The sequence below is a fragment of the Fukomys damarensis genome, unplaced genomic scaffold (assembly GCF_012274545.1).
Source record: "Fukomys damarensis isolate Sample0158 unplaced genomic scaffold, DMR_v1.0_HiC HiC_scaffold_19, whole genome shotgun sequence".
Lineage (NCBI taxonomy): Eukaryota > Metazoa > Chordata > Mammalia > Rodentia > Bathyergidae > Fukomys > Fukomys damarensis.
Genome location: NW_022900931.1, coordinates 17,151,099 through 17,178,379, shown reverse-complemented (window position 1 = coordinate 17,178,379; position 27,281 = coordinate 17,151,099). Strand labels below are relative to the sequence as shown.

The window sequence follows — 27,281 nt, the reverse complement described above, 5'->3', positions numbered from 1 at the left end:
CTTAGGGTGCGACTCTTAGTCATCATATACACTGCTGAGTACATGAAAGGAGACATTCAGCGCTGGGGATGTAGCTCAATGGTAGAACATGTCCTTAACACGAGTCAGACCCTTGGTTCAATCCCCAGCAGCCCAAACCCAAAATAACAACGATAGCAACAATAATAATAATAATAAAAGAAAACATTCTCAAAGTGATACCCAGAAGGGAAGCATTACGGTAAAGAATTCCTAACATAACAGTTACGGTGTGGAGTCCGACAGCAAGTCAGGAGGAGTCTGCCTGCACGGGGCAGAGAAGAAATGTGTGACAAAGGCTGGAGAACAGCATGTGAAGATGAGGTGCCCATCACCATGAGCTGTATTTGACAAGAAAGAGACAAATGAGTCCACAAAGACCAGATTCCTTCGCAAAGAAGAAGGAAAAACAAGAGAAAGGCCAAGAACAGGAAGGAGGCAAATACTTCCTATTCTTAAGTGGCAGAAGAAAAAACAATAAAAAGGACACTGAACCAAAAATGCCGATTATAACTCCGACTTGATAAGGATTATTTATGAATATGGTCATCACACCCACTGTGGAATCTTGGAATTGATTCACATGTCTTCAAACAAAAGCACATTAAGGCTACAGCACTCACTAGATCCGTTTAGGAGGATAAAACAAATCAAGGAAAAGAAACTGAAGAGAGCACCCCCCCACCCCGCCACGGGAAATCTCCCAGGTTCTCCCAACAAAGCCTCACAACCTCAAATTATCAGCATCAAAATCTGGAGTAAGAAGTATAAGGTGTAAAAGAGAAAGAAATACAGCAAATCTAAAATCTGATACCTAGCACAAAGCCATAGGTGCAGTTAATTAGCTTATGAAGGAGTGTGGAATTGATTAAAAAAGGAGCCATGCTTTTGAGGAGATTATACTACCGAAGAAACCACCTGTCAGCCACATAAGGCGGTGCATGCCTATAATGCCAGCAGTTTGGAAGGATGAGGCAGGAGGATCTCAAAGTCAAGTCCTGTCTAGTCAACTTAGACTCTGTCTCAAAATAAAAAGGGCGGGGCTGTAGCTCAGTATGAAGGCCCCAGGTTTAATTCCCAGCGCTGCAAGCAAAACAGGACAAAAAATATGGAGGATAAGCAAATCCACCAAGCCCCAAGAAGAGCATACTTCCTGATGCCCATTTTACAGATAGTCATGGAGGAAAGTAAGAGCACAGAGAACCCCTGAGGAGGTGCCCCGGGCCCAAGAAAAATGGTTGGGGCCTTCTGTCAGCAAGCAAAACTAGAGTTTAATAAAAAATGTATCAGACTCCAGGACAAAGAACTTTAAAATAGCTTCCCAGTAAGACTGTGGATTTGGGCCAGGGATTTAGCTCAGTAGCACTGTGCCTGCCTCACAAGTACAAGAAACTGAGATAGATCCCCTCGGTACTGGCAAAAGGAAAAAAACGGGATTTGGAATTCTTTCAGGTTAATAACACCCTGTGACTCCCTTTTCTCCCTTGCTAAGTAATGGCACCTATTATGGTAATCCTATTTTCTACCCAGACATTAGTGAGTCTGTGTGTGTGAATGGACATGAGTATATACACGTGTATCTATAGAGGGAAAGTGGGCAGGTTGGTAATCTACGTGCCTTCTTCATGTAGTGGACTCTGCATAAATGGAGGACACCTCAAAATCTGATAAATGTCTGCATAACACGCCATTTTAGAAGTGAGCAGTGTCTGCCCACCCCCCAAATTTATATATCACCATACTTCAGAGCATGCCGTGATTTGGAGGCAGTGTTGACAAAGTAGTCAGGCAAAGTCAGGGCACGAGGGTGGCCTTCATCCACTAGGATTGGTGCCCTAGGTGCACACCAAGAGTGTCACATGAAGATGAAGGCAGAGATCAGGGTAAAGGGTTTTACAGGTGGAGGAGCCCCAAAGACGGCCAGAAAACCACCGGAAGGGCAGGTCAGAGGCACAGAACAGACTCGCACAGTGTTCAGCATGAACCAGGAAGGCGCTTGTTCTTGACTTCCAGCCTCCAGAACAGTGAGGCCAAACCAAATATTTCTTTATTGGGTAAAACATCCACCTTACGGTGCTTTATTACAATAGCCCTTCCAAGAGAATGTACTCTCCTGGGGAAACTACTAAGTAGCGCGGGGTACAGATGGAATGGTACTATTTCATTGTTTCCATGGAAAAGGAGGAAAGCACATTTTTTTCTATATACTGACAAGAATCTGCCAAACAGTGACAAGTGGTTATTACTGCTTACTTGCAACACATTTCTGTGTTTGCTTCTTTCCTGGCACATGGAAGGTCTGCAGCTGTCTGGCTCCTGTGAGGTTTGGTGGTGCCATTCTACAAGCTATGGAAAGTGGGTTAGGGAGCAGTGATATTTACTCGTTTGAGTGTAGCACTTGCTTGCCTTCATTTGCCAACTCGAGCTCCTTCTTCCACTGCCAGTAATCAATACTGCCTTACAAGGTGGCTGCTCCATTGCCCTGGTCTTGGAGCGAGGATAATACAGAACAGAGGCTAAGCCAAAGCCTACCAGCTTGACAATGACAGAGCAAGAAATAAGGTTCATGATCTTAACAGTCAGAGTCTGCTTAATACCACAGAACCACCTAGCCAGGCCTGACCATTACTGTCCTTGCATCAAATATAAAGATCAGAAGGAATATAGCCTATTTACGGAGCTTTCCTTCGAGAGTATATGAGACTAACTCTAGCCTCTCAGCTCCTCAAAACAGTGTGAAACTCCCACAGAGGGAGTGAAACCTAATGCATAAGTAATCTTTCAGAGGTTTTTTATGAATCCATTAACTCTAAGTTATTCAGTTTCTCCCTGAAAGAAATAAGATGAGTGGAATTCTCTTACGACAACAGTTTTTCTCTGGTAAAATTGTTAAACCTACACTTTCTACTAGTTCATTTTTAAAATTTACATCTCTACTTTCTTCTCAACTTCTGAAAACCACGAGGTATGATCGAAATGTATGAAGGCTTAAATTTTAAAACACTTATTACTGTAAAATATTCACTGCCATTAACTCCCCCAAGTATATTCTCCCTTGCTTACAACATACTCACCCCATTGTTCTTGCCATTTCCTAAAGCAGTTCGGGGAGTCCGCTTTCATTGAGTGTTTTACAAGTTGTGATAATAAATTTAGTGAATGCTGCTGCCGAGTGTCATCCAAGGGAAAGGCGGGTTCATAAAACCATCATCGTGGTCTTCACCCACCCTCTGCACAGAATCTGTCACCTTGCAACTTCTGGCTCTTTCACACCTTCAAAATGACCGTGAAAGATAAACATTTTGAATGGATTCAATACAGGGAGGCAGCTAAGACAGCTCAACTGGAGACCGTCATGAAAGAGGACTTGCAGAACTGCTTCAGAAACGGCTAGGATGAAGGGCTATAGGTGTTTGGAGCCAGGGGCAGTATTTTCACGGATCTTTTACTGCAATACATTTTTGAAATTTAAACATTCACTGTGGTTTTCAATCATACTTCATTTTGTTTCAACGGTCTTTATATTTTCTAACAAATTTATTTTAACTATAAAAGACAGAAAAGACTTTTTGTCATTTGGGGCTAAATAAGATGTTGTGTAGCTCCAATACATTAAATGTCAAATTACATTTTTATGCTATATAACACAACCACAAAAATTTAAATCAAGAATATATGTCAAATGCCATTTTTTTGCCACATAGCACAATCATAGAATTTTAAAGCAAGAAGGGATATTAGAGATAAGCTCAGCCAACCTGAGCTCATTATTTTTTCGATTAACACAGCTGGAACAGAAGGGAGTTATTAATCTAATTCATGACTATACAAGCAAGTTAAGATCCAAATTCATGTCTCATTTTTAATTTGTATTTGACACACAATACATAGTCTGTTGGTATTTGAAAAGAGAGAGGATGGAAGTGTAGAAAATACACCTTGCTTAAAATCCTTTGATGACTTATGGTACGGCAGCTGAATTCCCAACTTCTAAGCAAGACAAACAAGGCAGGTCGCAGTTGTCCCTTCCTAGCCCATCATTTTATAAATGTTTCAACTCTTGTCCCAGTGGTCTGTGAGCTCTGGGATATGCAATTCACTGGATATCCAAGCTCTCCCTTCTCACGCCTACTCAGGGAACTCCTCTAGCTAGCTCCAGAAAACTGGAAAACTCTTCACTGATTCCTCATGTGGGCGGCTCCTGAGTCATCCACACTGTCCTTGTTCCAGACCCTACTTAACACCACAGTAACATCTCCTCCTCTAAAGCATTTCTGGCTCCGTGCTACTGCACTGCGGCAGCTAGGTGGCACTGCCGGTTGGCACCTGCATGTTACCCTCACTACATTCAAGTGTTCTTCTCTGGTTAAAAAGCTCATACACATCAGCTCTTTCTTACAAACTTCAGTCACATGTAAAATTGCCTCTTGGATGAGTGATAACTTTAAGGGAAACTATCACGACAGACTCTAAATTGAATCCATATTCTCCCCCAAATGTGTCGTTCCTCTGAGATTTCCTATTGTAGTGATTGGTTATACCACAGACCTGGTCACCTCAATTAGAAAAGAGCATATCCTTTCTCTTTGTTTCTCTTCCCTACTTCCTCCATCTATACACATGCATGCTATATATCATCGTATATATGATCTATGTAATTTATCAAAATACTTATGCAAACTATCTTGTCAGACATTGGGCATACCGATGTAAATAAAGCATATGTGAATTCAGCCCATTTGCACAGACAAATTAAAACAGTAGGCAGGGGTACTCAATGGGGAGAACCTGACAGAGGGATGTGGAAGAAGAGACACACAACCACCCTCCCGAGTCTTTGTAACACTCGGTTCCCTTTATCCATATTACTGTCAGTCTCCTGCCTTGTGTCTCTTGCCTTCAATGCATGTGGCATCTGAATGCTGCTACCTGAATAACTTTAAAAAGTACTGGGGAAGATCTAAGGTCGTGGCTTAGTGTGAGTGATTTCCTAGCAACTATGAGGCTCTGGGTTCAAGCCCCAGTACTAGGGCTTGGGAGAGTGTCAATCAATCCATTTTCTATTTATGTTGCCATGAGGATTATCTTCCTACATCACAGAGCTAATTATGATAGTTCCAGTCTAAGTCCTTTGAAAGCTTTTGGAAGGTGTCATGATGATCTTTCTAAATCAAAGATTCAATTATGATAATTTACAACCTTTGTCCTTTGAAAGCTTTAAAATATAATAAGGTCCTTCGAAAAGTGACCTCCAGTGCCCACTTTGGCAGCACACATACTTAAAAAGTGATCTCCATCAGTCTCAGCACACCTGACCAGGCGTCTTTGCCCAACTATGATGCGACTCAGCTTTCACAGAAAATAGTTTTCCTTTGCCTGAGAAGTCTACCTTTCCTTGGATAACTTCTCACCACTGTCAAGAGCCAACTCAAGTGTGGCCTCCTGTCTACCAGATACTCCCTGAGCACTGTATTTCTATAGCCATCTCATCTGCTTCTATCATTCTTAGAGCACTCTGCCAACACCATACCAACCACACTGCACAATAGGAGCCTCATCCATCAGTCTAAGGACAAAGCAGACCAGTTCTGAATTCCCATCTCCCAGTGCCAGCTCAGGGTCTGCTGTGTGGAAGACATAGCACAGCAATGAATGAGAGGTTGCATGAATGAATGCTGTGCAGCTTTTTCCCAGGTACACAACAATCATGCTTGTTATTTTTTTCTTTCATTAAGTTTATTGATACAATTTAGGTGTACAATACAGTTACATTCATCATTGGGATCTTGTACCTTTACATAATGTATATTGGTTCTTATTTTTTACCCCATTCCCCTGCCCTCCCTTTACCTCCTCCATCCTTCCCAATTATTTCTAGATTTTCTTTTCTTATATTTTTTCTTTTCCCTTCTTACCTTTCCCCTACTCCTCCCACTTCTCCTACTCCTTTAGAACTTTTCTTCCTATTACACAATATCAATTATACATTTTGATCCTTATTTACATTTTTAGATTTTCACACCAGAGAAACTATTCAGTACTTATACATGTGTGTCCTATTAATTTCACTGAAGAGTATGGCCTCAATGTGTATCCACTTTTTGGAGAATGATCCATGTGTAGCTGAAAGAATATATATTCTGATTTTGTGGGGTGGAACACTCTGTAGATGTCTACTAATTCCATTTGTTCAAAAGCTTGGTTCAGTTCTAGTATTGTTGGTTTTTTGTCCAGATAATCTATTTGTGACAGTGGGGTATTGAGGTTCACAACCACAATCATATTATTGCTTATTTGGTTTCTCAAGTCCCTTAATATTTGTTTTGTATAATTGGGGGCCTTAGTATTTGGTGCATATATATTTATGATTGTCATCTCTTTCTCTTGGATTGTTTACAAAGATGTAGTGACCTTCTTTGACTCTCAATTAGTTTTGGTTTGAAATTTAATTTGTCTGCAAATAAGATAGCTACTCCTGCTTTTTTCCAGGTTCCTGTTGGATGGAGAACTATTTTCCATCCTTCTACTTTCAGTCTATGAGCTTCTTTTTGAACTAGGTACATTTCTTGTACACAGCTTAGTTGTTCTTGCATTTATAGCACATGACACAAAATAGACACTCAAAGCACATTTTCTGAAGGAGTACTTAAAAATTTGATAGCTGTGTACCAAAGATAAACATTAACATTCATAAATGACTCATTGTAAACTTGTGTGTGACTCTGAAATTCAAAAGCCAAAAAAGGAGAGACTAGAATATTTTGTAACTGAACAATTTTTAAAATCAGTGCATTCTTTTCTTTTGGTCCTTTGCATAATTCCACATTCCTCTTTCTAGGGGCCAAATCTTGTATTTTGACAATCGGATGCCTTTCATTTGAAAAACAAAAAAACAATCTGTGCCTGGAACAGCATGTGGCTAAGGAAAGATGTGCAATATTTTCATCACAAATATCTGTAGGTAACTGACAAGAAAATTGTTTTCAACTTGGTGAATTATATTTTTGCAAATTAAAAAAAAATGAGGCATACTTAAAATGAAGACTATCTGTCGAATCTCATTTCCCCTGGTAAATGACTGCTTAATGCTGAAGGAGTCAGTTCCTCTTTTCTGCTTATTGCTAGTGGAGGGTTTAGTCCTTTCACGTTATGTAAGACTAAGGCAACCCTTGCTTCATGTTTTCCAGATATCTCAATGATCCTGCCAAACTACTCATCCCTCTGTTTTTAATTAGCTTGTATGTAATACTGTCTTTATTTCAGGATGTTCACATCTTCATTTTAGTTGATTTTATTATTTCCTGCTAATGTAACATTCAGTAGCTTTAACATAAAAATTACAACACATGAAATAGTACTTACAATTCAATTCATATTTGCGACTAATCTTGTTCTAAAATCTCTGGCTTTGCAAAGGTAAGATATTTTATTCCAAATCCACACTTAGGAAACTTAGACCAATAAAACTTAAATTGAAGGAATTCTCTCAACAGCATTTATTTCATGTTTTCATAATAAAAGTACAAATTGGGATGCGCCAATAATTTCCAAGTAGGAGTTCTTTGATTTGTGAATATATGGTAACTTAGCTTTTTCTTAAATATATGAGTTTAGCTGTACAACTTTTAAAAAAGAAAAATACTTTTTCAGTGATCATGTATATGTGTATAAAACTATATGAAATATATATGATTGTATATATATGAAACTATATGAAATTGTCAAATAATTTGAAATTAGATCATGTTTGTCAGGTCACATAAGTACTTTAGGTTTAAAAAAGATAGGAAAGTACAAATTTCTCAGTAAAAAAAAATTATATAAAAAGCCAAACTAAATAGGACCTTGTGACCTAACCAAAATTAAGTAGAAAAGAGCTATTTTCACATGGATTTAAGTCTGCAAATGATCCCAAACAATCTGAGAGAATAACACGTGTTATATATTAAATTTTGTAACAATACATAATATATTCAATTCCCAAACACTCCCTGATTGTGAGGTTACATTATTACCAGTTGACAACAGAGGAAGATTTTTGAAGTTGCTTAGTTATCAGCTAATACACAATGTATAACAAAACCAATTTATGAGGATGTCATGCACCCAACTTTAATTTCATTTTTATGTAATTACTTATTTTAATTGGAACTTAATGTTCTCCAACTTTAAATTTAAACTTTACAGCTCAATTATAATTTAGTTTATTCTTAATACTTCAGACCTAATGAAATAAATATCAAGTGATTCAAAATGTACTTAAATTAACATCTTGCTTGATGCAGACTAGAAAAAAATGTTAGTTCAAAAGCTAAATCCAACTTTAGCATGGACAACTTGGTCTTAATTTGTTTTGTGAAATATGGGCGATCACAATTAGTATTTCCAGTGAAAATTTCGAAGGAATGCTTTATGGATGACATTAGATTCAACTCCATAAATGACTTAAGAAGTAGACATTCTAATTCAGACAAATAATTTATCTTGCTCATGCAATCAGAGATAACTCAATAAATAATATGTGAAATGACATTTATAGAAACTCAGAAGGAAGACTTCCCACTCTGGAGCTCGGTTATGATGCCATATCTCATTTATCAAAGAAGTCTGTGCCACAGGGACTCCTGCTAACCATGTCAGGAAGAACCTTTGGGAGAACTGAATCCCTCTTTGCTGAAAGATGATACTGGGAGACTTTGCTGCTTCTGGTCAACAGAAATGAAAAGAAAATGCTACTGAATAATGTATTGGGGATATTCAGACAAATGTGAACTTGAAAGTTGATCATTTGTTGCTCAAAGAAAGATCAGTACACTTTCTGGTGGACAGATCAGAAAGAAGGGCTGGGCCCACCATTTAGTGCAGACAACTTCTAAAGCACTGGACACAGCAACTCATTGGTGACAGTGGCAACAAGACCAAGTCAGTGTGCCGGTGCCTATGCCGATGCCGATGCTGATGCTGATAACGTGGAATGCAAGAGTTTATTCCTCAGACTTTCAAATTTAATGCCACACAGCATATGGTATCCAGAGAACAAATCTGCAAAGTAGATGTAACCTCATTTTCCACATGAGAAGGCCACAACTTCCAAATGCAAAACATCCATTTAATGGTAAAGCTGAGGTTTTATTACTTCTGTGACCTCCTCACTAGCACACGGATCTGTCTTGCATTCCAGTTAATGTGGAATCCTGCAGGACTAGACTTTAAAGTAGGTAGTTTCATGAAATTCCAGGAAAATTTAATTTTAACCTTTTGCTTTCACTGATATGTAGTCTGAAGAAGATGAGATACAGTAAAATTACCTCAGCAGACTGCGCCTAGTTAAATTAGAGAGGGTGGCTTTTCAAGGTCCTCCAAAGTTCACCTTCAGAGGTAATTCTGATTCCATGATCAATAAACTAATTTCTTTAATGCATAGATGGTATAGATGTATAGATGGTTAAAAGGCAAGGTTAGCGAGCAGCACAGGTCTGGAGCACAAGTACTTCATGCACTGTACATAGCAAATCTCATTTCTGTAAGGCAGGCTTGGCAGCAGAAAACACAGCAGTATATTTCTGTTGGCTGAAATCACCATTTTTTGTCAGAAAAAGCAATTCTGAAATGTTTGTTTCTTGCACATGTGTAAGACTGTTTGGAAAATCTACTATTCAAAGACTGACCTTGCAGTTATTTCAATTTTGGAGACTCAATGTATAACCTCTAACATAACAAAGGTCTTATGTTCCTAGCTAAAATTAAGGGTAAGCAAAGGATCATACGAAAATACGTGTATTTTAAGAGATGGTAATTAGCACCAAGATGAAAAACTGACACTGGGCCTTATCAGACAAAGAGCTTTGATATCTGTATGATCCTCAGATTGACACATATCTTGGTAAGAGGGAAGCCAGAAGACTAGACAGGAGCAGCCGTTGGTGGCAGACTCAGAATTAAACAACTCTTTCTACCCCTGTGACTTTAATAACTCCTAAAAGCTGCCCAAGTCTGCCTCTTCACTGGTAAAGCATGGTAATACTTTGAATTCTAGAGTCCATCCTAGAAGAGGGCTAAGAGATCATCTACTCCATTTCTATGGAGCTGCCTCACCACCAGCACTGTGCACGCAAACAGGAATTTCTCCAAGACTTTAACCAAACACACAAATGGCCTGCCTTCAGAACCATTTTGTAGATTAAAGTAAATCATATAAATAAAGTACTCCACACAGTACTTGGTGCAAAAACTTTTTTTTCAATGAATGTTGACTTTTTTCCTCTTGGAAACTCAAGATATATTCTTTTTTTTTTTTTTGACAGGTGCAACTATTCATTTAATTTTTTTCGCTTTCATTAAGTTTACTGGTACACTTTAGGTATACAATATAGTTACATTCATCATTGGAAACTTGTACCTTTACATGATGTATCTTGGTTCTTGTTTTCTCCCCATTCCCCTGCCCTCCTTTCACCCGCCTCCACCCCTCCCTATTTACAAGGTATATTCTTAAATATTTTATTTTAAAGCTTTTATCTTTTGCTTCAGAAAGTGATAATTATTTACCAAATAAGAAAAACTTACCATCAAAGTGAATGAAAAGAAAGAACAGGAGGATTCAAAATACATCAGTGTAGTCTAAGTATGAACCAGCACCCACCCATTGTGGAAAGTTCCAATGTGGTTAGAGATGTAGGACAATCATTTTTAACTGTTTTCCAACTGTCCTTTTATATAGTTTCTGTTGGAAATCATTATAGAACAAAAAGGTTATTCATACCTTTAATGAGTAGTCGTTGTCTAATGTGGAAAATACTGTCACCATGTAAAATCAGTGAGAAGATACCATTAAAACGATTCTCATTTTTCAAAAATGCTTTCAGAAACACAGGTTGGAATTTAATTAAACTCCAATTTAAGCAACGCCATCATGGCTAACTTGTGAAGTATGATAAATCCAAGTTCTCTGGGTGCTAATTTCCCGCTGCTTGTCCTATTTATTTACTCATTCATTCGTTGTTTCTTTAACAACTGGGCAGTATTCACCAGAAGAAACTCAAATACAAACTGTTCTTAGAAATAGGAAACTAATGTCTACTGGGGAATTCTGCATGCTGTAAAACGCATGATAGAGGCAAGGGCACAATAAGAGCTTAAATGTATGAGTTTGGACTCAAGATGTTTTGTTTATGCTGAAGAAAAACATCAGAAGATAGAAAAGAAAAAAAATATTTATTTCTGACAGAGAAAATGAGTCTATTGCTTATAACAGCATAAAGGAGTAAAATAGCACGGTGTCATCCGGAGTACAGGAAATCTGACATGTTTTGGACAGGAAGGAAAGATGATAGGAGAAAATATGGGAGTCAGAGAATAACTAGAGTGATACAGTCAAGGTCAAGTTTTAGAACTGTTTTTTTTTTTTTCTGTTTTAAGTGTGTAATGTAACTTTAGAGCTTCAAAAAGGCCATGTGTGCAGCTAGGCTTCTTTTACACTGCGCAACACTGAGCTCCATCGTTCCTGCAGATTATAGTGTGGATGGCTTTCCCGAGAGTTATGAAACATGGCTGCTTCTGTGCCACAGGCTGCAAGAAGAGGGGTACATGTCAGACCTCCATGTCGTTCCCCCCTCCTTCAACTCCATCCTGAGCAGGTTCACTCTCTCACTTTCCTCCCCTTATTTAATGCGACTCTCCTCATCCTTCATCCAAACTCAGGAATAAATGATCAATATCCATCTAAAATACAAGTTCCTATAATTTACAGGTAAACAAGCACAGAGTAGAAAGACCCTGAACCCTACCCACAGAGTTCGAGGCAGAAGTGATAGAAGGAAGGCTAGGTGCTGAAATCCACTTGTGACCTATATGGTCAGCCTCAAATGATACAATATTATAAACACTTCTCATCAGCTGAGAAATCCCTTAAAATGAAAATGTGAGCAACTGAAAGCAACAGAAATTTCTTAGAAGCAGTACCAATTGCCAATAAATACGTAAAAAATGTTCAACACCTCTGGCCATTAGAGAAATGCAAATTAAAACTAAAATGAGATTCCATCTACTGCAGAAAGAAAGTCTGTCATCAAGAAAAGGAAGAAGAAGAAATGCTGGTAAAGTTTCAGGGAAAGAGGAGCCCCGCCCCATTTTTTAGTGGGAATATAAAGTAATACAACCACTATGGAATTCATGGAGATTGGTCAAAGAAGCTACAAAGAGAAATCCCACTGAATCTAGCTATTTCATTTCTAGATACCTCCCTGGAAGAGTTAAGGACATCACAGAAAAGAAAAAGATTTCCTAGCTCCACCTAAAACTTTGCGAATCAAAATTTCTGATGAGCTCTATAGTGGTGCTGAATGGATCGTGAAGGCCAGATAAATCACTTCTTTTAGGAAAAGCTTCCCAAGAAGAATTGATATTCCTACTCTGCAGAACACAGCCTACATCTTAGCCCAGGTTTGTAAAATTCCATTAAGTGAAGAACACAAGGAAAGGACTCTTCTCGGAGGTACACTGAGGTATGCAGGCACTTAGAAGATTGAGATTTGGGTATTTTGAATAGCTCATCAGCACTCGGAAGTAATAAGAAAACGCACCCATAGGACACTAACTCATTACTCCGAGTTAACTAACTCACTTACGACTTTTCTATGTACCAATCATTTAAACCACTTCATACTCAGGAAATCGGCTACATCTTTTTACTTTCTTTTGATTTTATTTCTAAATCGGTTTGAATGGCCAGGAACATCTCCCTCAGAGTCAGTCTAAGGAGAGAGCAGTTTTTCTACCACTACTGCTTTCATCCTAAGATCTCCCCTCTAAGTAAAACTTCAACTTCTTCTGGGACATCAATTCTGGATTTGCTAATCCTCTGGGTGGGTCCGTCAGCGTCTCAATTTTCGGAAACCTTGCGCTAAAAGTTGGATGCAACACCACAAGGGCCATCAAGACAGTGGAGACTTCTGTGGACTAAACGGGCTCCACACACCTTAGCTACTACTGTTTAGAGGTCCATATTGCCACTTGCTGTTAGAAAAGCCATACAATTTGGGGCTTGAAGTCAACCCAGATCTTTAAGCCTCAGTTTTGTTTCTTCATCAGCTTATAAATAACTCTGCCGACCCTTTCCACACTGAAGTGTATTAAAAGTATGAGTACAAAATTCTATTTCATCCTCTTCAATCAAATCTTGTTTGGTACTTTAACTGGAATTTAATGAGAAACACTCTTAAATCCTTGTGTCATTTTCATGCTAGCTGCATGTCTTGCATTTTAACAACAAAATGTGTACATTCTTCGGTCTGGATAGCCACTGATAAACATATTAAGTAGGATGATGACTTAATAGGTTTTACAACCCAGATCTTATCTTGGGATTTTTTTTTTTCTGCAAAAGCTACTGTATTTTGTATGCAACTATGATAATCCTTATAAGGTTATAAAAGAGATTGATAAATATTTGTAACCCTATCTCTCACATAAATGATTAAAAATTTTTAAAAGTGAAAAGAACATCTTTGTAGTTTAAGCTGTTAAAATGCTATTTACATAGAAAGTAACAGTTTCAGAAGACAGTGTAGCAACACAAAATAACATCAGTTTTCCAATTTTCCAATTCCTTTAACTGAAGTTGCTTTTGAGAAGTGGATCTAGTGACAAGTACAAAGATGATTTTCTAGAACATGATTTCAAAAAAACATTTAAGTGTTGCTGACAAGGCCAGTCTAGTTGAAAAGGAATATTTAATATTAATAATACAATTTATTTATATTTTTAAATATTGCCAAGGAGATAATAATCTAATTTTTATTACAAAGCATGCATATGACTATAGTATACATTTATTATTGATTTTTGTTTACATATTTTTTAATAGTGATCACAGATCAGCTCTCTCAAGATGGTATTAAAATAGGTGCTACTTGTATACATATTTATAAGTGTAGCCAACTTAAAAATAAAAATGAGGGCCGAGGGTTTAGTTCAGTGGTTCTGCCACCTGCCTTGCAAGTGCAAGGTCCCAAGTTTGATCCCCAGTTACCCCCCCAAAAAAAGATAAAATAAAAATGAATCCATCTTGGTTATCATTTTGAAAAAGGAATAAAATTAATCTTCCAATATTTTTTTGCTATGTACTATTTTTCTTTTCCATACTCTCTGAGCTAACGTTTTATATATTCTGTAAATTTGCATAAGATCAAATCAAGTGAAATTAATGTAACTAATGTGTATATCTATGAATGAAAAAAATGTCTATATTATGAAAAGTTTATCAAGAACATTTCTAAATAAGTTTCTAGAAATAAAGTGGAAACAAAGCTAACATGTTAACATTTACTAAATCTAATTGGCAATATGTGGGTTTTGTATATAATGTTCTAGTTTTTCTGTATGTTTCAAATATTGCATACTATGGGTGAGGGTATTTCTCACTGGCACTGCTCTTGCTTAGTATGATCCAGGCCCTGAGTTCAATTTTTAGCAAAAAGGAAAAAAGCTATTGCATACTGAGGGGAATCTTGAACCATTCACTATGAAATATAGTAATGAGGTACTTTTCCCATACTTCCAGTTATGCATAGAATATGTACAATACATGTACTGATCATTCTGGGAAAATTGAGTACTTTCTGTACTATGTCTGCTGATTATTATTTTCATGAGCAACCATGCATAAAAATAATAGGAACAGAATGTGTCTGAAACATTTGGAAGTCACGCACATTAATTATATTTCTATTTTCTTATTAATAGTTGATAGAAACGCACTTCATATTCAAGTAGTTAATGTTTTAAATCAGCTAATAAAGTCCATAAACTAATTATAAAGGAGTCTAACCAGTAAGTGTGAGTTAACATTTTTGTTAAGCAAAATTTAACGCTTCTTAATCCTGAACAAATCTATCAAGAAGAAATAACATCCGTAAGAAAATGAAGTGTCTCTTTTCTTGATTAATAGGTACAACAACTGGCTGCATTTTAATGGAACATCATTGTTAAGCTGAAATCACAGTGATGAATTTAAACCTACAATGACATTTCAGGAAGATATGAACAGAATTTCATGTTTCCTATTTGTGCCATATTAGTAGTAATCTACATTATAATAAAAAGAAATAAGGATGCTTTTTAAGGAAACTTCAGTTTGGTATGATTATTTATCATGTGAAATCAAAATAATGCTTTTTCCTCTTCTGTCTTTTTCCATAAACAAAAGTTACAGTGCCAAGGCCAAAACATAAGAAATGGTAAAATTATATATTTTTCTTCTTTTTGAACAGAAATAGCAATGCCAAGTTCAGTTTGTTCCACTGATTTTAAGCCAAATAAATAGCAAAATACAGTGAAAATGCTGGAAACATCATGTGTCATGAGTTTCTATTAAAGTCCTTATTTAAATTGCAGCTCCCTGAGCAGCATGGAACGGGATCACTCCTGCCCTTAAAAATTCCACATAAGAGAAAAAGAAACAGGGGCAAGGGAGGGAGGAGCCACAGGCTTTAAGTATAACACATGGTCGCATAGAGAAAATAATGGATATAAATACTATCTTCTCCTTAGGACCAACGTGACAAAGTCTTTCTCCCATCAGATCAGTCTGCAAAGTTACAAAACACTATTCTTCAAAAGGGAGTCAGGCAGGTTAAAATGAGGGAATCTTAACTTGCCTGTATGCTTCAGAAACAGCAAAGCCCTAAAGCGAGGAATAGTATAGATAAAAGGCTTCTTACTATGAATGCTTTAGAAATAATTCCACCAAATGTTAGAGGGTTGCTCCATTTTACTATGTATTAGCAGATTTCCTCAAGACATACTCGCTCAGCAAAATTTACCTGAATAACTCTGAGTTCATACATTGTAATATGTTTTTATTTACTTGAGATCTATGTATTAAAAATCCACTGCATACTGCCATAATCAGTATACAATAAGACTGGCTTCTGGAACTACAGTATTTAGCAGCATTTATCTAAAGTCATGCTATCTAAAAATACGTCAAAAATACATGTAAAAATACAAATATTTCATATCAAAAAAGAAAAATAAATTGTCCTAGATTAGATTTCACATGTGTGTACGATGAGGTGGAATTTCTTTAAAAGAACACAAAGCTCTGAATATAAATCATGTGGCAGTATTCTTGAGGCACCAGAAAAGAACTGTCAACAAGTTATGGCCCCAAGTCCCAGGAAGCCAGACTAGGGACAAGGACGAATCAAAAAGGGTTTCAGACATGCCAAACCCCAAAACTTAATCCTACACTCAAAGGGCTTTTGTGCACGCATCCAAATTTTTAAGCATAGCTGCGATCGTGGTGTCCTCCTTTCGTTTCACAAGACGGGCTTTCTTACATTCACCAATCCTTTTCCCTCCGGTCTCTTCGTAGACAATTCCTTTTCCTTCCTCTGTCCCAATCCCCTGGAAACAAGGCCTTCACCACGTGTTTGTACTTTATCTTCCTCACTGATCACGTCAGCTTCCTTTTGAAACTTCTCACACATCTGTCTGCCTCACTCACAATCCTCTGAGTATCGTTTTTCCTCTCACACTTTTTTTAATGTTGCTTTAAATTTCTCATCTAAGCATGTATCACTTACATTATATAAACAACTTTCTCTAAACTTGGGGTTAAAATGATTTGAAGAGAACCCAGTCACAAGATTCTACAATGTAAATGGTCTTAGAGATCCAAGTGCAAACAGTTCCCTAGAAGTACTTAGCTATAGGGTTGCAGAATTAAGCTTGCAAACTATTTGGATTCAAGCTGGAAACCTGCAGATTTCTGGTAAGAACAAACACTAAATTTGTAACAGAGTCTTCCAGGAATCGTTTCCTGTGCAACGCATCAGCACACACATGCACACACACACACACACACACACACACACTCACACACACACACCCTCTCAAGACAACAACCACAAAAATCTATAATCTGGAAAAATCATGCTTGACAGGAAAGCTTCATTCTTGTAACTTTAAAGAAAATTGCAGTTCGTTACTACCTATAATATTACGACCTCCAGGGTTTTTAGTCGTAATTTTAGCTCTGGTTCCTTGGATTTACTTATGTTTACATGATAGTTGCTTTTTTTTTTTTGTACCAGGGATCGAACTCGGGTCCTTGCGCTTGCAAGGCAGGTGGTAGCACCACTGAGGTAAATCCCTGGCCTATACATGATAATTGCATTTAAAACAAAGTGGGACTATCTTTTAATAGGAAGAATCAATCTTCTAGGAAAAATTTATCCCCTCAATGTAAAAATAAAAATAAAGTATTTCTGATGAAAATATAAAATCATGTGGCCAATGATATGGGAAAATCTTTTAGTTTGTTTCTAATAGTAAAGAAAAGAAAAATTCCTGTACCATACATGAAATTTTAATACTATAACAAATATTTATACATATAATGTGGCTACACATTAATAAGAAATTAACTAAAAATTTCATTAAAATTTCTAAAAATGATACCAACAAAGTGCTAAAAATCAGTATCTGGGTCTTTTTAATAGTAGAACAAAACAGATGTTCAGACTCATCTTAAAAGATAATCATTTCTCACAACCTTTTTCAGTTTCTCTTGCCTCCATTCCCTCAGGTGGGGAACTTGTTTTCTCACTGTCCTGTGCCTTTCCTCACCTTGCCTACCTTCTACCTGATTTGTGCTGCTCACTGCATGCTACCCTGAGATTTTTGTCTTCCATGAGAATCTGTCTGTATTTGTAATCTTATTTCCATTATTTTTATCTCTAAGTAAAAAGAATTCACTGCCCAAACTGCCCTCATAAGAGCGCATGTCTTCACTCTGAGTAAAAAACAACCTCTTGCTGTAAGCTAGAAATTGCATACATCACCCAGCACATGATAAAAATTATTTTCCTTCAGAGATACTGCAATACAATATGAAGAAAAAAATAAGGTAAAACTGATGACTCTGAAGTGATTGTAGTTTTCTTCTGTTATTCTAACAAGTGGGAGGCAAACCTTTAGAGCTACAAAGCAACTATCCCAATGTATATATTTGCTTTACGGAAGCTTAAAGTAATTAATTCATTTTCACATTGTCTATATCATGATATTTTGGGGGTCAAGAAAAATGTAATGGAAGCTGCAGCTGCAAAAGTACTCAGAAACTCTCTGTGGCTCAAAGTCTTAGGTAAATCTTCTACAGTTCCTGCAGACAAATACCTATGATCAATGGCTGCTTCTTTTATTGCTTTGTTTCCATATAAGGTACCACAAAGTTGTGACTGAGCCAAACAAGCAGAAGGCAGCACACACGTCACGTGAACAAGGTCCAAGGACTGGGGATTTAGCTCAGTGGTTCCACCGCCTCCCTTGCAAGCTCAGGGTACCGAGTTCAATCCCCAGTACCAAAAAAACAGAAGCAAGATGAACAATGTCCACAATCCTCCAAATAAGGTCGTTCATTGAGTATTACACAACATGTCTACCAATCTATAAACACAGGGGAAAACAAAAGCGGACATGCCAGAGGCAATTTCCCTTTTTATTTCTATGGACTTGTTTTATTCTCTTTTAAAGAGATCTGAGCTTTTAATATAAAGTGATTTATTCAAGTTCATCATCCATCAGTTCACCAAAAACACACATTCCTTGCAACCACGGCTTGGGCAGAGCCACATTCTCTCCTCAGTTGCTCCTATGAGTCATCTGAATGGGTGAGTGCATTTCCCCCTAGTTTACTAGGATATAATTCCACCATGAGAAAACTACTTCACAGTGAAGTGACACGTCCTTTAAAATTGTTGTTTGAGGGCCAGGGATTTGGCTCAGTGGTGCTGCCATCTGCCTCGCAAGTCCTGAGTTCCATCCCTGGTTCAAAAAAACAAAAACAAAAAACACACAAACACAAACTGTTGTTTGATAGACTTACGGATGGAATGTGAAAATACAAATGCTCAAAGAAACATCTTCCCATTTTCCTGTGTGAAGGGTCAAAATTAATCAATGAATATTTATTTACTATTATCTACATGCAGACCAAGAAGACTATGCTATCATCTCAGTAATTCTGAAGCAGAAGCAATTTTGCCTCCCCGAGAACATCCGACATGTCCGGAGACATCATTCATTATCACAATTAGCATCTCACGAGTAAAGAGTCGGGATGCTGGAGACCTTACACTGTAAGTTTACTTGTTAAAGAGAAACACAATTTTCCCTTTTCTGAGGACAAATATAAATATGTTAACATCCTTTGGACATGGTGGATGCTGTGGGCTTAACCCTACACTAACACAGATTTTCTTAGACTGTCTCATTAAGTCTGTCAGAAGACATAACATAAAATGGCGATTAGATAAAAGTAATTTCATAAAGTGGGAGAAATGTGAAAAAAGAGTGCTGTCTGTGTAGATCTGAGTAAAAAATAAAATTTTAAATGCCTAAAGGAAGACTTAGTGGACAAGGTAGGCGTGCTGTTTGTGTGCCTTTTTGTCCTCATTGAGTGAGGTGTCAAGGGCAACCTGACAATGAATGGGGCCTGGGTATTTGTCTTGTGGGCCCTGTCCATCGAAGCAAAATTTAAACAAATTTCATAACAGACCAAAAAATCCTAAAACAAAATAAAATCTTCCTTAGAGAAATGTACCCCGCCCAAAAATAAACAGGAAGCAATTACTGGAAGAATTTCTAAACTAGTACTAGTAGGTGTTAGGTTAATATCTGGAACCATGGAAAGGAGAATAGAAAGCTCATGGAAGATACTAAGGCTATAGAAAAAGTAACCCTGCAGCCAGCTCTACATGGGGCATAAACTGCTAGCAACTGGCAACATACTAGGCTTTCAGGAGATGATAGAGGACTCCCAATCTGCTCACATTAATCCCTGCCACTAAATTCCTGAGAAATATGGCCGGTCATCTTTCTAAAATGTATTAATGGACATTAATAAATTGACATGGCACTACTCCAGGGGAATCTGTAAGACAGTTAAATTACTCTACACTTTCTTATCAAAAACAAATTATTCAATCCAGAAAATAATTGACCTGTCACTGACTGAGGACATTAATAGGCAAATAATTACGTTACTCATCTTCAGTAACTACCATTAACAGATCCAGTCTCCTTTATACGTAGGTAGGAGAAAAGTGAAATGCAAGTCATTGTGGTGGCACACACTGTAATCCCAGCACTGGAGAAGCTGAGGCAGGAAGACGGCTATGAGTTCCAGGCAAGGGCTACATAGTGGGTTCAAGGACAGCCCAAGACCCTGGGTCAAAACACACACACACACACACACACACAGAAAAGTGAATTCCCACAAAACTTCCCCCATGAGACTTAGAGCAAAGCTACAAAGGCAAATTTATCTGAATAACTGCTTCTTATTCTACAATTTTTACAAGTTGCAATCACCAGTAGTGCTAAACAATTACAGACATACTATAAAATAGGACACATATCAGTTGTAAGCTTATTGATAGACCATCTAAAGATTTTTAAAGACTTTTCAAATGAGTCAGTTCCACTCCCAAAATAGGGAATCAGAATCGCTTCATCTTTAGAAAGCTAGATGGATTATAAACACTGTTGTTCATTCAGCAAGAAATCTCAAGGCCAGTTGGCAAAGTCTCATGGGTAGTAAAGACATCAATAATGCACTAAATGACAAAAGAAGCTACAAATCTTTACTAATAAGTGAAGGCCTGCTAGTTCCAGTGTACTAAAATGCTAGGGAGTTTACAAATTCACTTTAATCTTTCCCACAAGCACCCTGGAATTTCCTTCTTAATGCTTTTCACAGGACAGCAGTTTTCTATTGCTTCTTCTAACTTCCCACTGGAAAAATTTTCTTCAAGAATTTAAAGAAAAACTAATTACTTTCTGAGAATGCCATTCCCTGACTTCATTTGGTATTACTAGGAATAATGCCAGATAAAAGAACTCTGAAAGCTTATTTATCATGGAGCATTTTTTCCCTATATGTGGATGATCTACTGCTCAAGTAAATACTTATGAAGAAAGAAAAAAAAAAAAAAAGAAACACCAAGAAGAAAAAAATCACCCAGAGAGCTGTGAGTGAGCTAAAAATTTATGTCAGAAAATGACTGAGAATACAGTAAGTCAAGTTGAATGAAACTCTTGCTGAGTCTAAAGAAACAAGAGCAATTCTGTGTGGGATTTACTTGGAGGAAGACTGGTAGTTTTTCAACATGGTAGGCATTTAATGTGAAAGGTGCATTTTCTTAAATTCTCAATAATGCCTATATAATTTTGGAGGATGAAGACAAATGAGGAAAGCCTTTATTCATTAAGCATCTAGAGGGAAACCTAGGAAAAGCTCACTCTATCTTGATAATTACTGAAGTTAACTTTAAGCAAAACTATATATTGCCAAAGGTTATTTGGCAACTACATGGAGGCAAAAGTAGTTTTGTGTATGTTTGACTCCTCAAAGGCTGCAGAATACTTGACATATTTATGTTCTTCCGATCAAAGTAAAATATGCTAAACTTTGAGTCCAGGCTAACATACATTTGAGACATCTCTACATTTTCTACTATGTAGTTTTTGATGCTCCAACACCTCCCCTTTAGATATCTAAAAACGACATCTATTTCTGAGCTGTGTACCATTCAAGATTTCCTGGTATGACAGTCTCAAATTTAGGCCCTCCATCTCTATCAAGAAAGCTGAATTCATTAGAGTCATGGCATGTGTTTTCATTTGGCAGTACCATTTAGTAATAGATGGATGTCTTTGCTATCTTTCTAGTGCTTTCTGGTGGTTTATCCAGTGAGCAGTTCACTTGAGAATACGGCCTACCTTTCTGAAGTAGTATAAATGGCTGGGGTGGGGAGGAAGTGAGGGGGTTGTTCTGTGTAAGGGAAAAGCTATGTGCAGGTTTCCAGGATACTACTTAGGGAGTGTAGACCCTTCCTGGAACTGCACTGCTTTGTCAGTCCTTAACCAGCTCCTTATTGAAAAATTTCAACATAAGGTTTCCATATTTATCCTTTTTGTCTGTAATTATTAAAATTCCCATTTTACCTCAGCACGAAAGAAATTTCACTTACTTTGCTGCCACCTCTTCCTACAATCCTACCTCTCATATATATAAATATATATAGATGTGTTTGTGTGTGTGTGTGTGTGTGTGTGAATACACACACACACACACATATTATATATTTATATTTGTTTTAGAGACAGGATCGCACTATGTCGTCCTGGCTGTTCTGGAAGTCACTATGGAGCCCATGAGAGTCCCAAAGTCACAAGGATCTAGGGCCTCAGTGCTAGGATTACAGCCATGTACACCATACCTGGCTCCACCTGCTTTTCAAAGCCAATCTGACACACAAGCTTAAATATCTTGTGATGTCTCTTCTATGGGAAATTTCCAAAATCAGTAATTGTAAAGCAAAATATAACGACAAAAGAAAACAAGGAGATAGATCTTTTTTCATAAAGGAAGAGGACCAAGTGATGGAGGTGGGAAAAGGGGATGAAAAAAGAAGTCAGGTATCTCATGTACCTGTACCAGCTCCCCACAAGGAATGCTATCATCGTGTACTGTAAATGCACCGATACAATAAATTTTACTTTAAAAATAAAACAAAGCTCTTCCCCTCTAGCATTTACACTAATCTTTTAATACTTGTATCCTGTTTTCCCCCATTATTTCTTTATCAAAACTACAGTTTACTTGTGTCCTGACCACTAATCTGATGGGTGTTCAATTTTTTTTTTGAGTCTACAGTCTCAGTTCTCTTCTTGGTGTAACTTTACAGTTCTCTTCCTTTGACTCCGAATCACTTTTCCTCCAGTTGGTCCCTAGTGAGACCATACAGTGCACCACTTCCCTGCCCAGCTTCTCTCAGCCATACAGAGTTTCCCCAGGAATCCACTTTTCTTCTCTATTAGCATAGTTAAATTGTCATATATATAATTAGCCTCACAAAATCAGCCTTTTCTCCTTTACTATGGCGACAGAGTACTAGAATGGTCCCTCAAGTAAACATCTGGAACCCTTCTTTGGACCTGTCCTTCTCACTTCACATTTGACACTGCTAAGGATGAACTTGAAAGTGCCCAGGACAAGGGTACGAATTCTTTCGTGTACAGTCTCAAATCTTGACTCTCTTTACTTCTCCCTCCTGTGTATCTCCATAATGCAGGTTTTCTCAGATCATTCATTCACAGCAGTTTCTATAACAATTCCCATCCGATGCATGTTCAAATGGAAGGTATAAAGGAAATCCACTCACTCCAGCTATGCCCTACACGCTTCCCATTTCAGAATTTTAGTCAAGCTCATTCATTCCTCTTTTCCACTCTGCACATCCTTGCAAGCTCACCTCTGAGGGCATCATTTGTAGGAAGCATTTCCTAGTTCTGGGGAGAGAGAACTACTTCCTATCCCTAATTCCCATCATACTTGCTTTATATAATTAATATAACATCTACCAGGCTGCCTAACATGTAAACTATACTGTACTTAAAAGTGTTGCTCTTTTTCAAACTATAATTTGTGAGTTCTTGGAAAGCAGTAACTTTGTCTGTCATTCACTTGTTCTTCCAAGTTAGAAGCACAATGATGCTGTACACATAGTAAGCCTTTAAAAATTCACCCTAAATTAAACCAAGATGGGATTTGAGCATGGTCTTTGGAATACTGGTAAAATATTAAGAGGTACCTATTCAAAGGCAGCCTGTCTAAAATTCTTTCTGAAAGGCTTTAGGCATGTTATAAAAAGGAAAAAACCAAGATACAATGGGATCAGTGATCTAAAACATAGATTTCCTTTCCAGTGAGGAGCTGAAATTAGATAAAAGGTTTTTACCTCATGCTTAACTTATCTATGTTAAATTTGCAAAGAACCACATTTTTGCTGCAGTTATAATTTTTAGTTTTTGATGTGGATTTTGCTTTTTACTTTGACATTTTAATCCAATCTGAAGAATCAAAATGGGATAAATGTGTAGTACACACAGATTAGTTATTCTGCAATTTGAGAGATCCAACAAGGTCCAAGATCAGTGGTGGGGAACCTATCGTACGGGTGCTATTTTCTGTAACACTAAAGATGTTAATGTGCGCATTACTGTTTTCCGAACTAAAACCTCAGTTTTCAGGTTTAATTGCAGCATTGGCAGTTTGCAATCAACAAGTGGGTTCCGGGTTGCAGTTTGGCCACTTGTCTCTGAAAGGATGGCCATTACTGTCCTAAATATTCATAATGATAATCTGAGTGAGCATTTTCTAATTTCTTTCCTTTTATTAACTACCTCAGGTTTTCCAATGCAAGCAAACTTTATCAAAAATATTTTTCTTGGGTACTTCTAAATGTTTCTAGTTCTGTATGATATTTAGAATATTTAAAATTTCCATTGTGGGTTCTCGTATTTAAAGTCAACTCTAGCAATCAAACTTTTAGCTAGAGATGATGGCACACACTTGTAATCTCAGCACTCTGGGAGACTCAGGCAGGAGGACTGCAAGTGTGAGTCTATCTGGGGCAACATAACAATGTAGCCAAAACCTGACACAGCTATCAAAATATCTTTGATGACAGTAATCAGAAACCGTGGACAACCACTGTGGAAATCAGTGTGGAGAGTCCTCAAAAACCTAGGATTAGAGGTTCCATTTGACCCAGCTATTCCACTTCTGGGTATGTTCCTGAAAGAATTAAAAACATCATACCATAGCTATATATGCATACCCATGTTTATAGTGGCACAGTTTTTAATAGCTAAATCTTGGAAACAGCCTAAATGCCCATCATCCAGAGATTGGATAAAGAAAATGTGATTTTTTTAAACAAATAAAATAGAGTACTACTCAGCCACAAAGAATGACAAACTAGAGATATTTAAAGCTAAATGGATGCACCTTAAGACCATACTCTTAAATGAAATAAGTTTGATACACATGTGTAAATACCCAATTGTTTCTCTGGTATGAGAAACTGAAAATGTAAATGAGGATCAAAATGTATAACAGATATTGTGAAATAGGAAGAAAATGTTCAAAGGGGAAGGGGATCTGGGGAGGGGAGGAAAAAGGGGAAAGAAAACATGAAAAAAGCAGGAAGAAACAGGAAACAAAGCTTATGTAAATAGGGAGAGGTGGATGGGTTTAACAGAGGAAAGGAGAAAAATAAAACCCAAATATATCATGTACAGGTAAAATTCCCAATAATGAATGTGATTATAATGTATACCTGAAATGTACTAATAAACTTAATGAATTAAAAAAAGAATAAACCATAGACTTCCTAATTTATACTCATCTTTACAGGGTTATAGCTTTAGAATCACAAGGGTTTATACTACTTCACGACCAATCATTCAGCAAATTCTGATGCAAGATATTATAGGTGTGTATAGAAGGGGAAATGTTAGAGAAAACAATGTAGGGAATGTGATAGTGAAAGCCAGAAAGCAAAGCATACATTCTTTTGGACAGTCTTAATCAAAGTGACAGTGGACAGAATTAAAATCATGGCTATTAAAAGGCCAACTAAAACAATTGAGTGACTTGGTTTTACTAGCCCAGAGACCTAAATTAAACACAGTTATCCACACAAACTTATGACAACACAGGTGCATAGAGTTTTATAAAATACACTTTTGAAAAACTCACTGTTTACAATGAACTTACTTTGATTAAACTATGTTCTCATTTTTTTCTTTTCATAGTGTTCCCCCCCAGTGGTAAATGCAAAATGTGAACAGTAGAGGTAAAAAGTTCCACCCACTTAAGTTTTATTTGGTATGTTTATAGTCAGGTAAACATAGGCTATGAGAAAAATTACTCTTATTTCTTTACAAAATACCCTAGGAGGACAGATTATTTTCTTAGTGTAAAACTCAGCCTTTATTCTGTTGGGCAGAATAATTATGAAAGCAAAACAAATCCACATTGTCTAATTAGGTCATTAAAAAGCATAAATGCGTCATGGAAGCTTTTCTCTTTGCCTAAGACATAAAGTAAGACAATGAAAACAGTCTGGTAATATAGAAAGGTTTAGAATTTGTTTCTTTTCAAAAGTAATAAGTCCTTTCATCTTTCTACTTCCCATAGATGAAGACAGCTAATTTAGAGAGAGCTAATTAGTTCAGTTCACCCTGATTATATTTCAAAATATTTAACCAAAAGCAGGAAGATTGAGGGGGAAAAATACATAGAAAAATTATCAAAGGAAGTGAAGAAAATCAAGAGTGGGTAGCTGATCAAATGTTTTCTGCAGAAACAAGATGAGTATAAAATCTGCATTCATATAAACACAGGCGATCTGGAATGCCAGAAAGTTCCTAAGAATATATATTCACATCATCTTTGGGGTTTGAAATCCAGACTTTAATTACAGCTAACTTAAATAAAAACAAATGGCATGATTATTTTGTCTCTTCCTTCCTCTACATATTATTATTTCTTGAGTTTCAGAAAACCCCTGGCTCAAAGCATTACAAAACAAAAAGTGAAAAAGGAAAGGAAGACAAACTTACCTGTGATCCTCGAGGTCCACGCTTGTGGTCCCATTCTGAATGACCCATGAGCTATAAAGATAATATGATAATTTGGTAAGTTACATAGTTATTTTACATGACCAAGATTTTATCCTTTATACAATAGGTAGTCTGTTAAAATTTGTGTTCTCACTGTAAATTATTAAATAACCACTTGGAATAAATTGACATCTGAAGAAATAATCTTTTAGTTTGATATTATTTAAACCTCCAGTTATTTTGAAGATATTTTAATAACAGTATGTTATCATAAGCATCTGTTACTTTCTAGCTTTACTGTTCTTCATCAGGAACATCCTAGATAGATATCAAATTCTGTAAAGCCTCATTTACATCTCAGTAAGTTTTTAGTTTATTAGGAAAATATGCTGATTAATCTAATTGTGTAATCTAACCTGTCATAAATAAGAACCAGAAGGCCAAGGTACTTTAATAATCTTCAATTCTGTTTCACTAATACCACAAAGAATAAAAGTATTTAATGTGAAATATGCCCCCGAAGTCACAAATTTAAATTTTTTCATAAGAATAATATAAAATATCAAGTTAGTCCCATAGTTGTAATACCCCTGAGCTACTCTGCTTAGAAACCAGGATATTTACTTAATGACAATAACATCTACAAGAAAAATGTTAACTAAAAGAAGTTAACTGAAAAGAATAAAAGTTCATTATCCAGCATTCTCACTATTCACCAGAATCAACTGACAAACTGTTTACAATTTACAAGTCGCAGCACTAACAAGATAGACTATAAATGTATT

General features: G+C 36.9%; 1 protein-coding gene across 1 annotated transcript in view; it reads right to left on the bottom strand.

Moving 5' to 3' along the window:
* Positions 1-27,281, bottom strand: part of Pde3a (phosphodiesterase 3A) — a 291,025-nt gene that overhangs the window by 82,625 nt on the left and 181,119 nt on the right. The window contains 1 exon segment of the mRNA XM_010615815.3: positions 26,497-26,547. Coding sequence (XP_010614117.2) covers positions 26,497-26,547 — 51 coding nt within the window.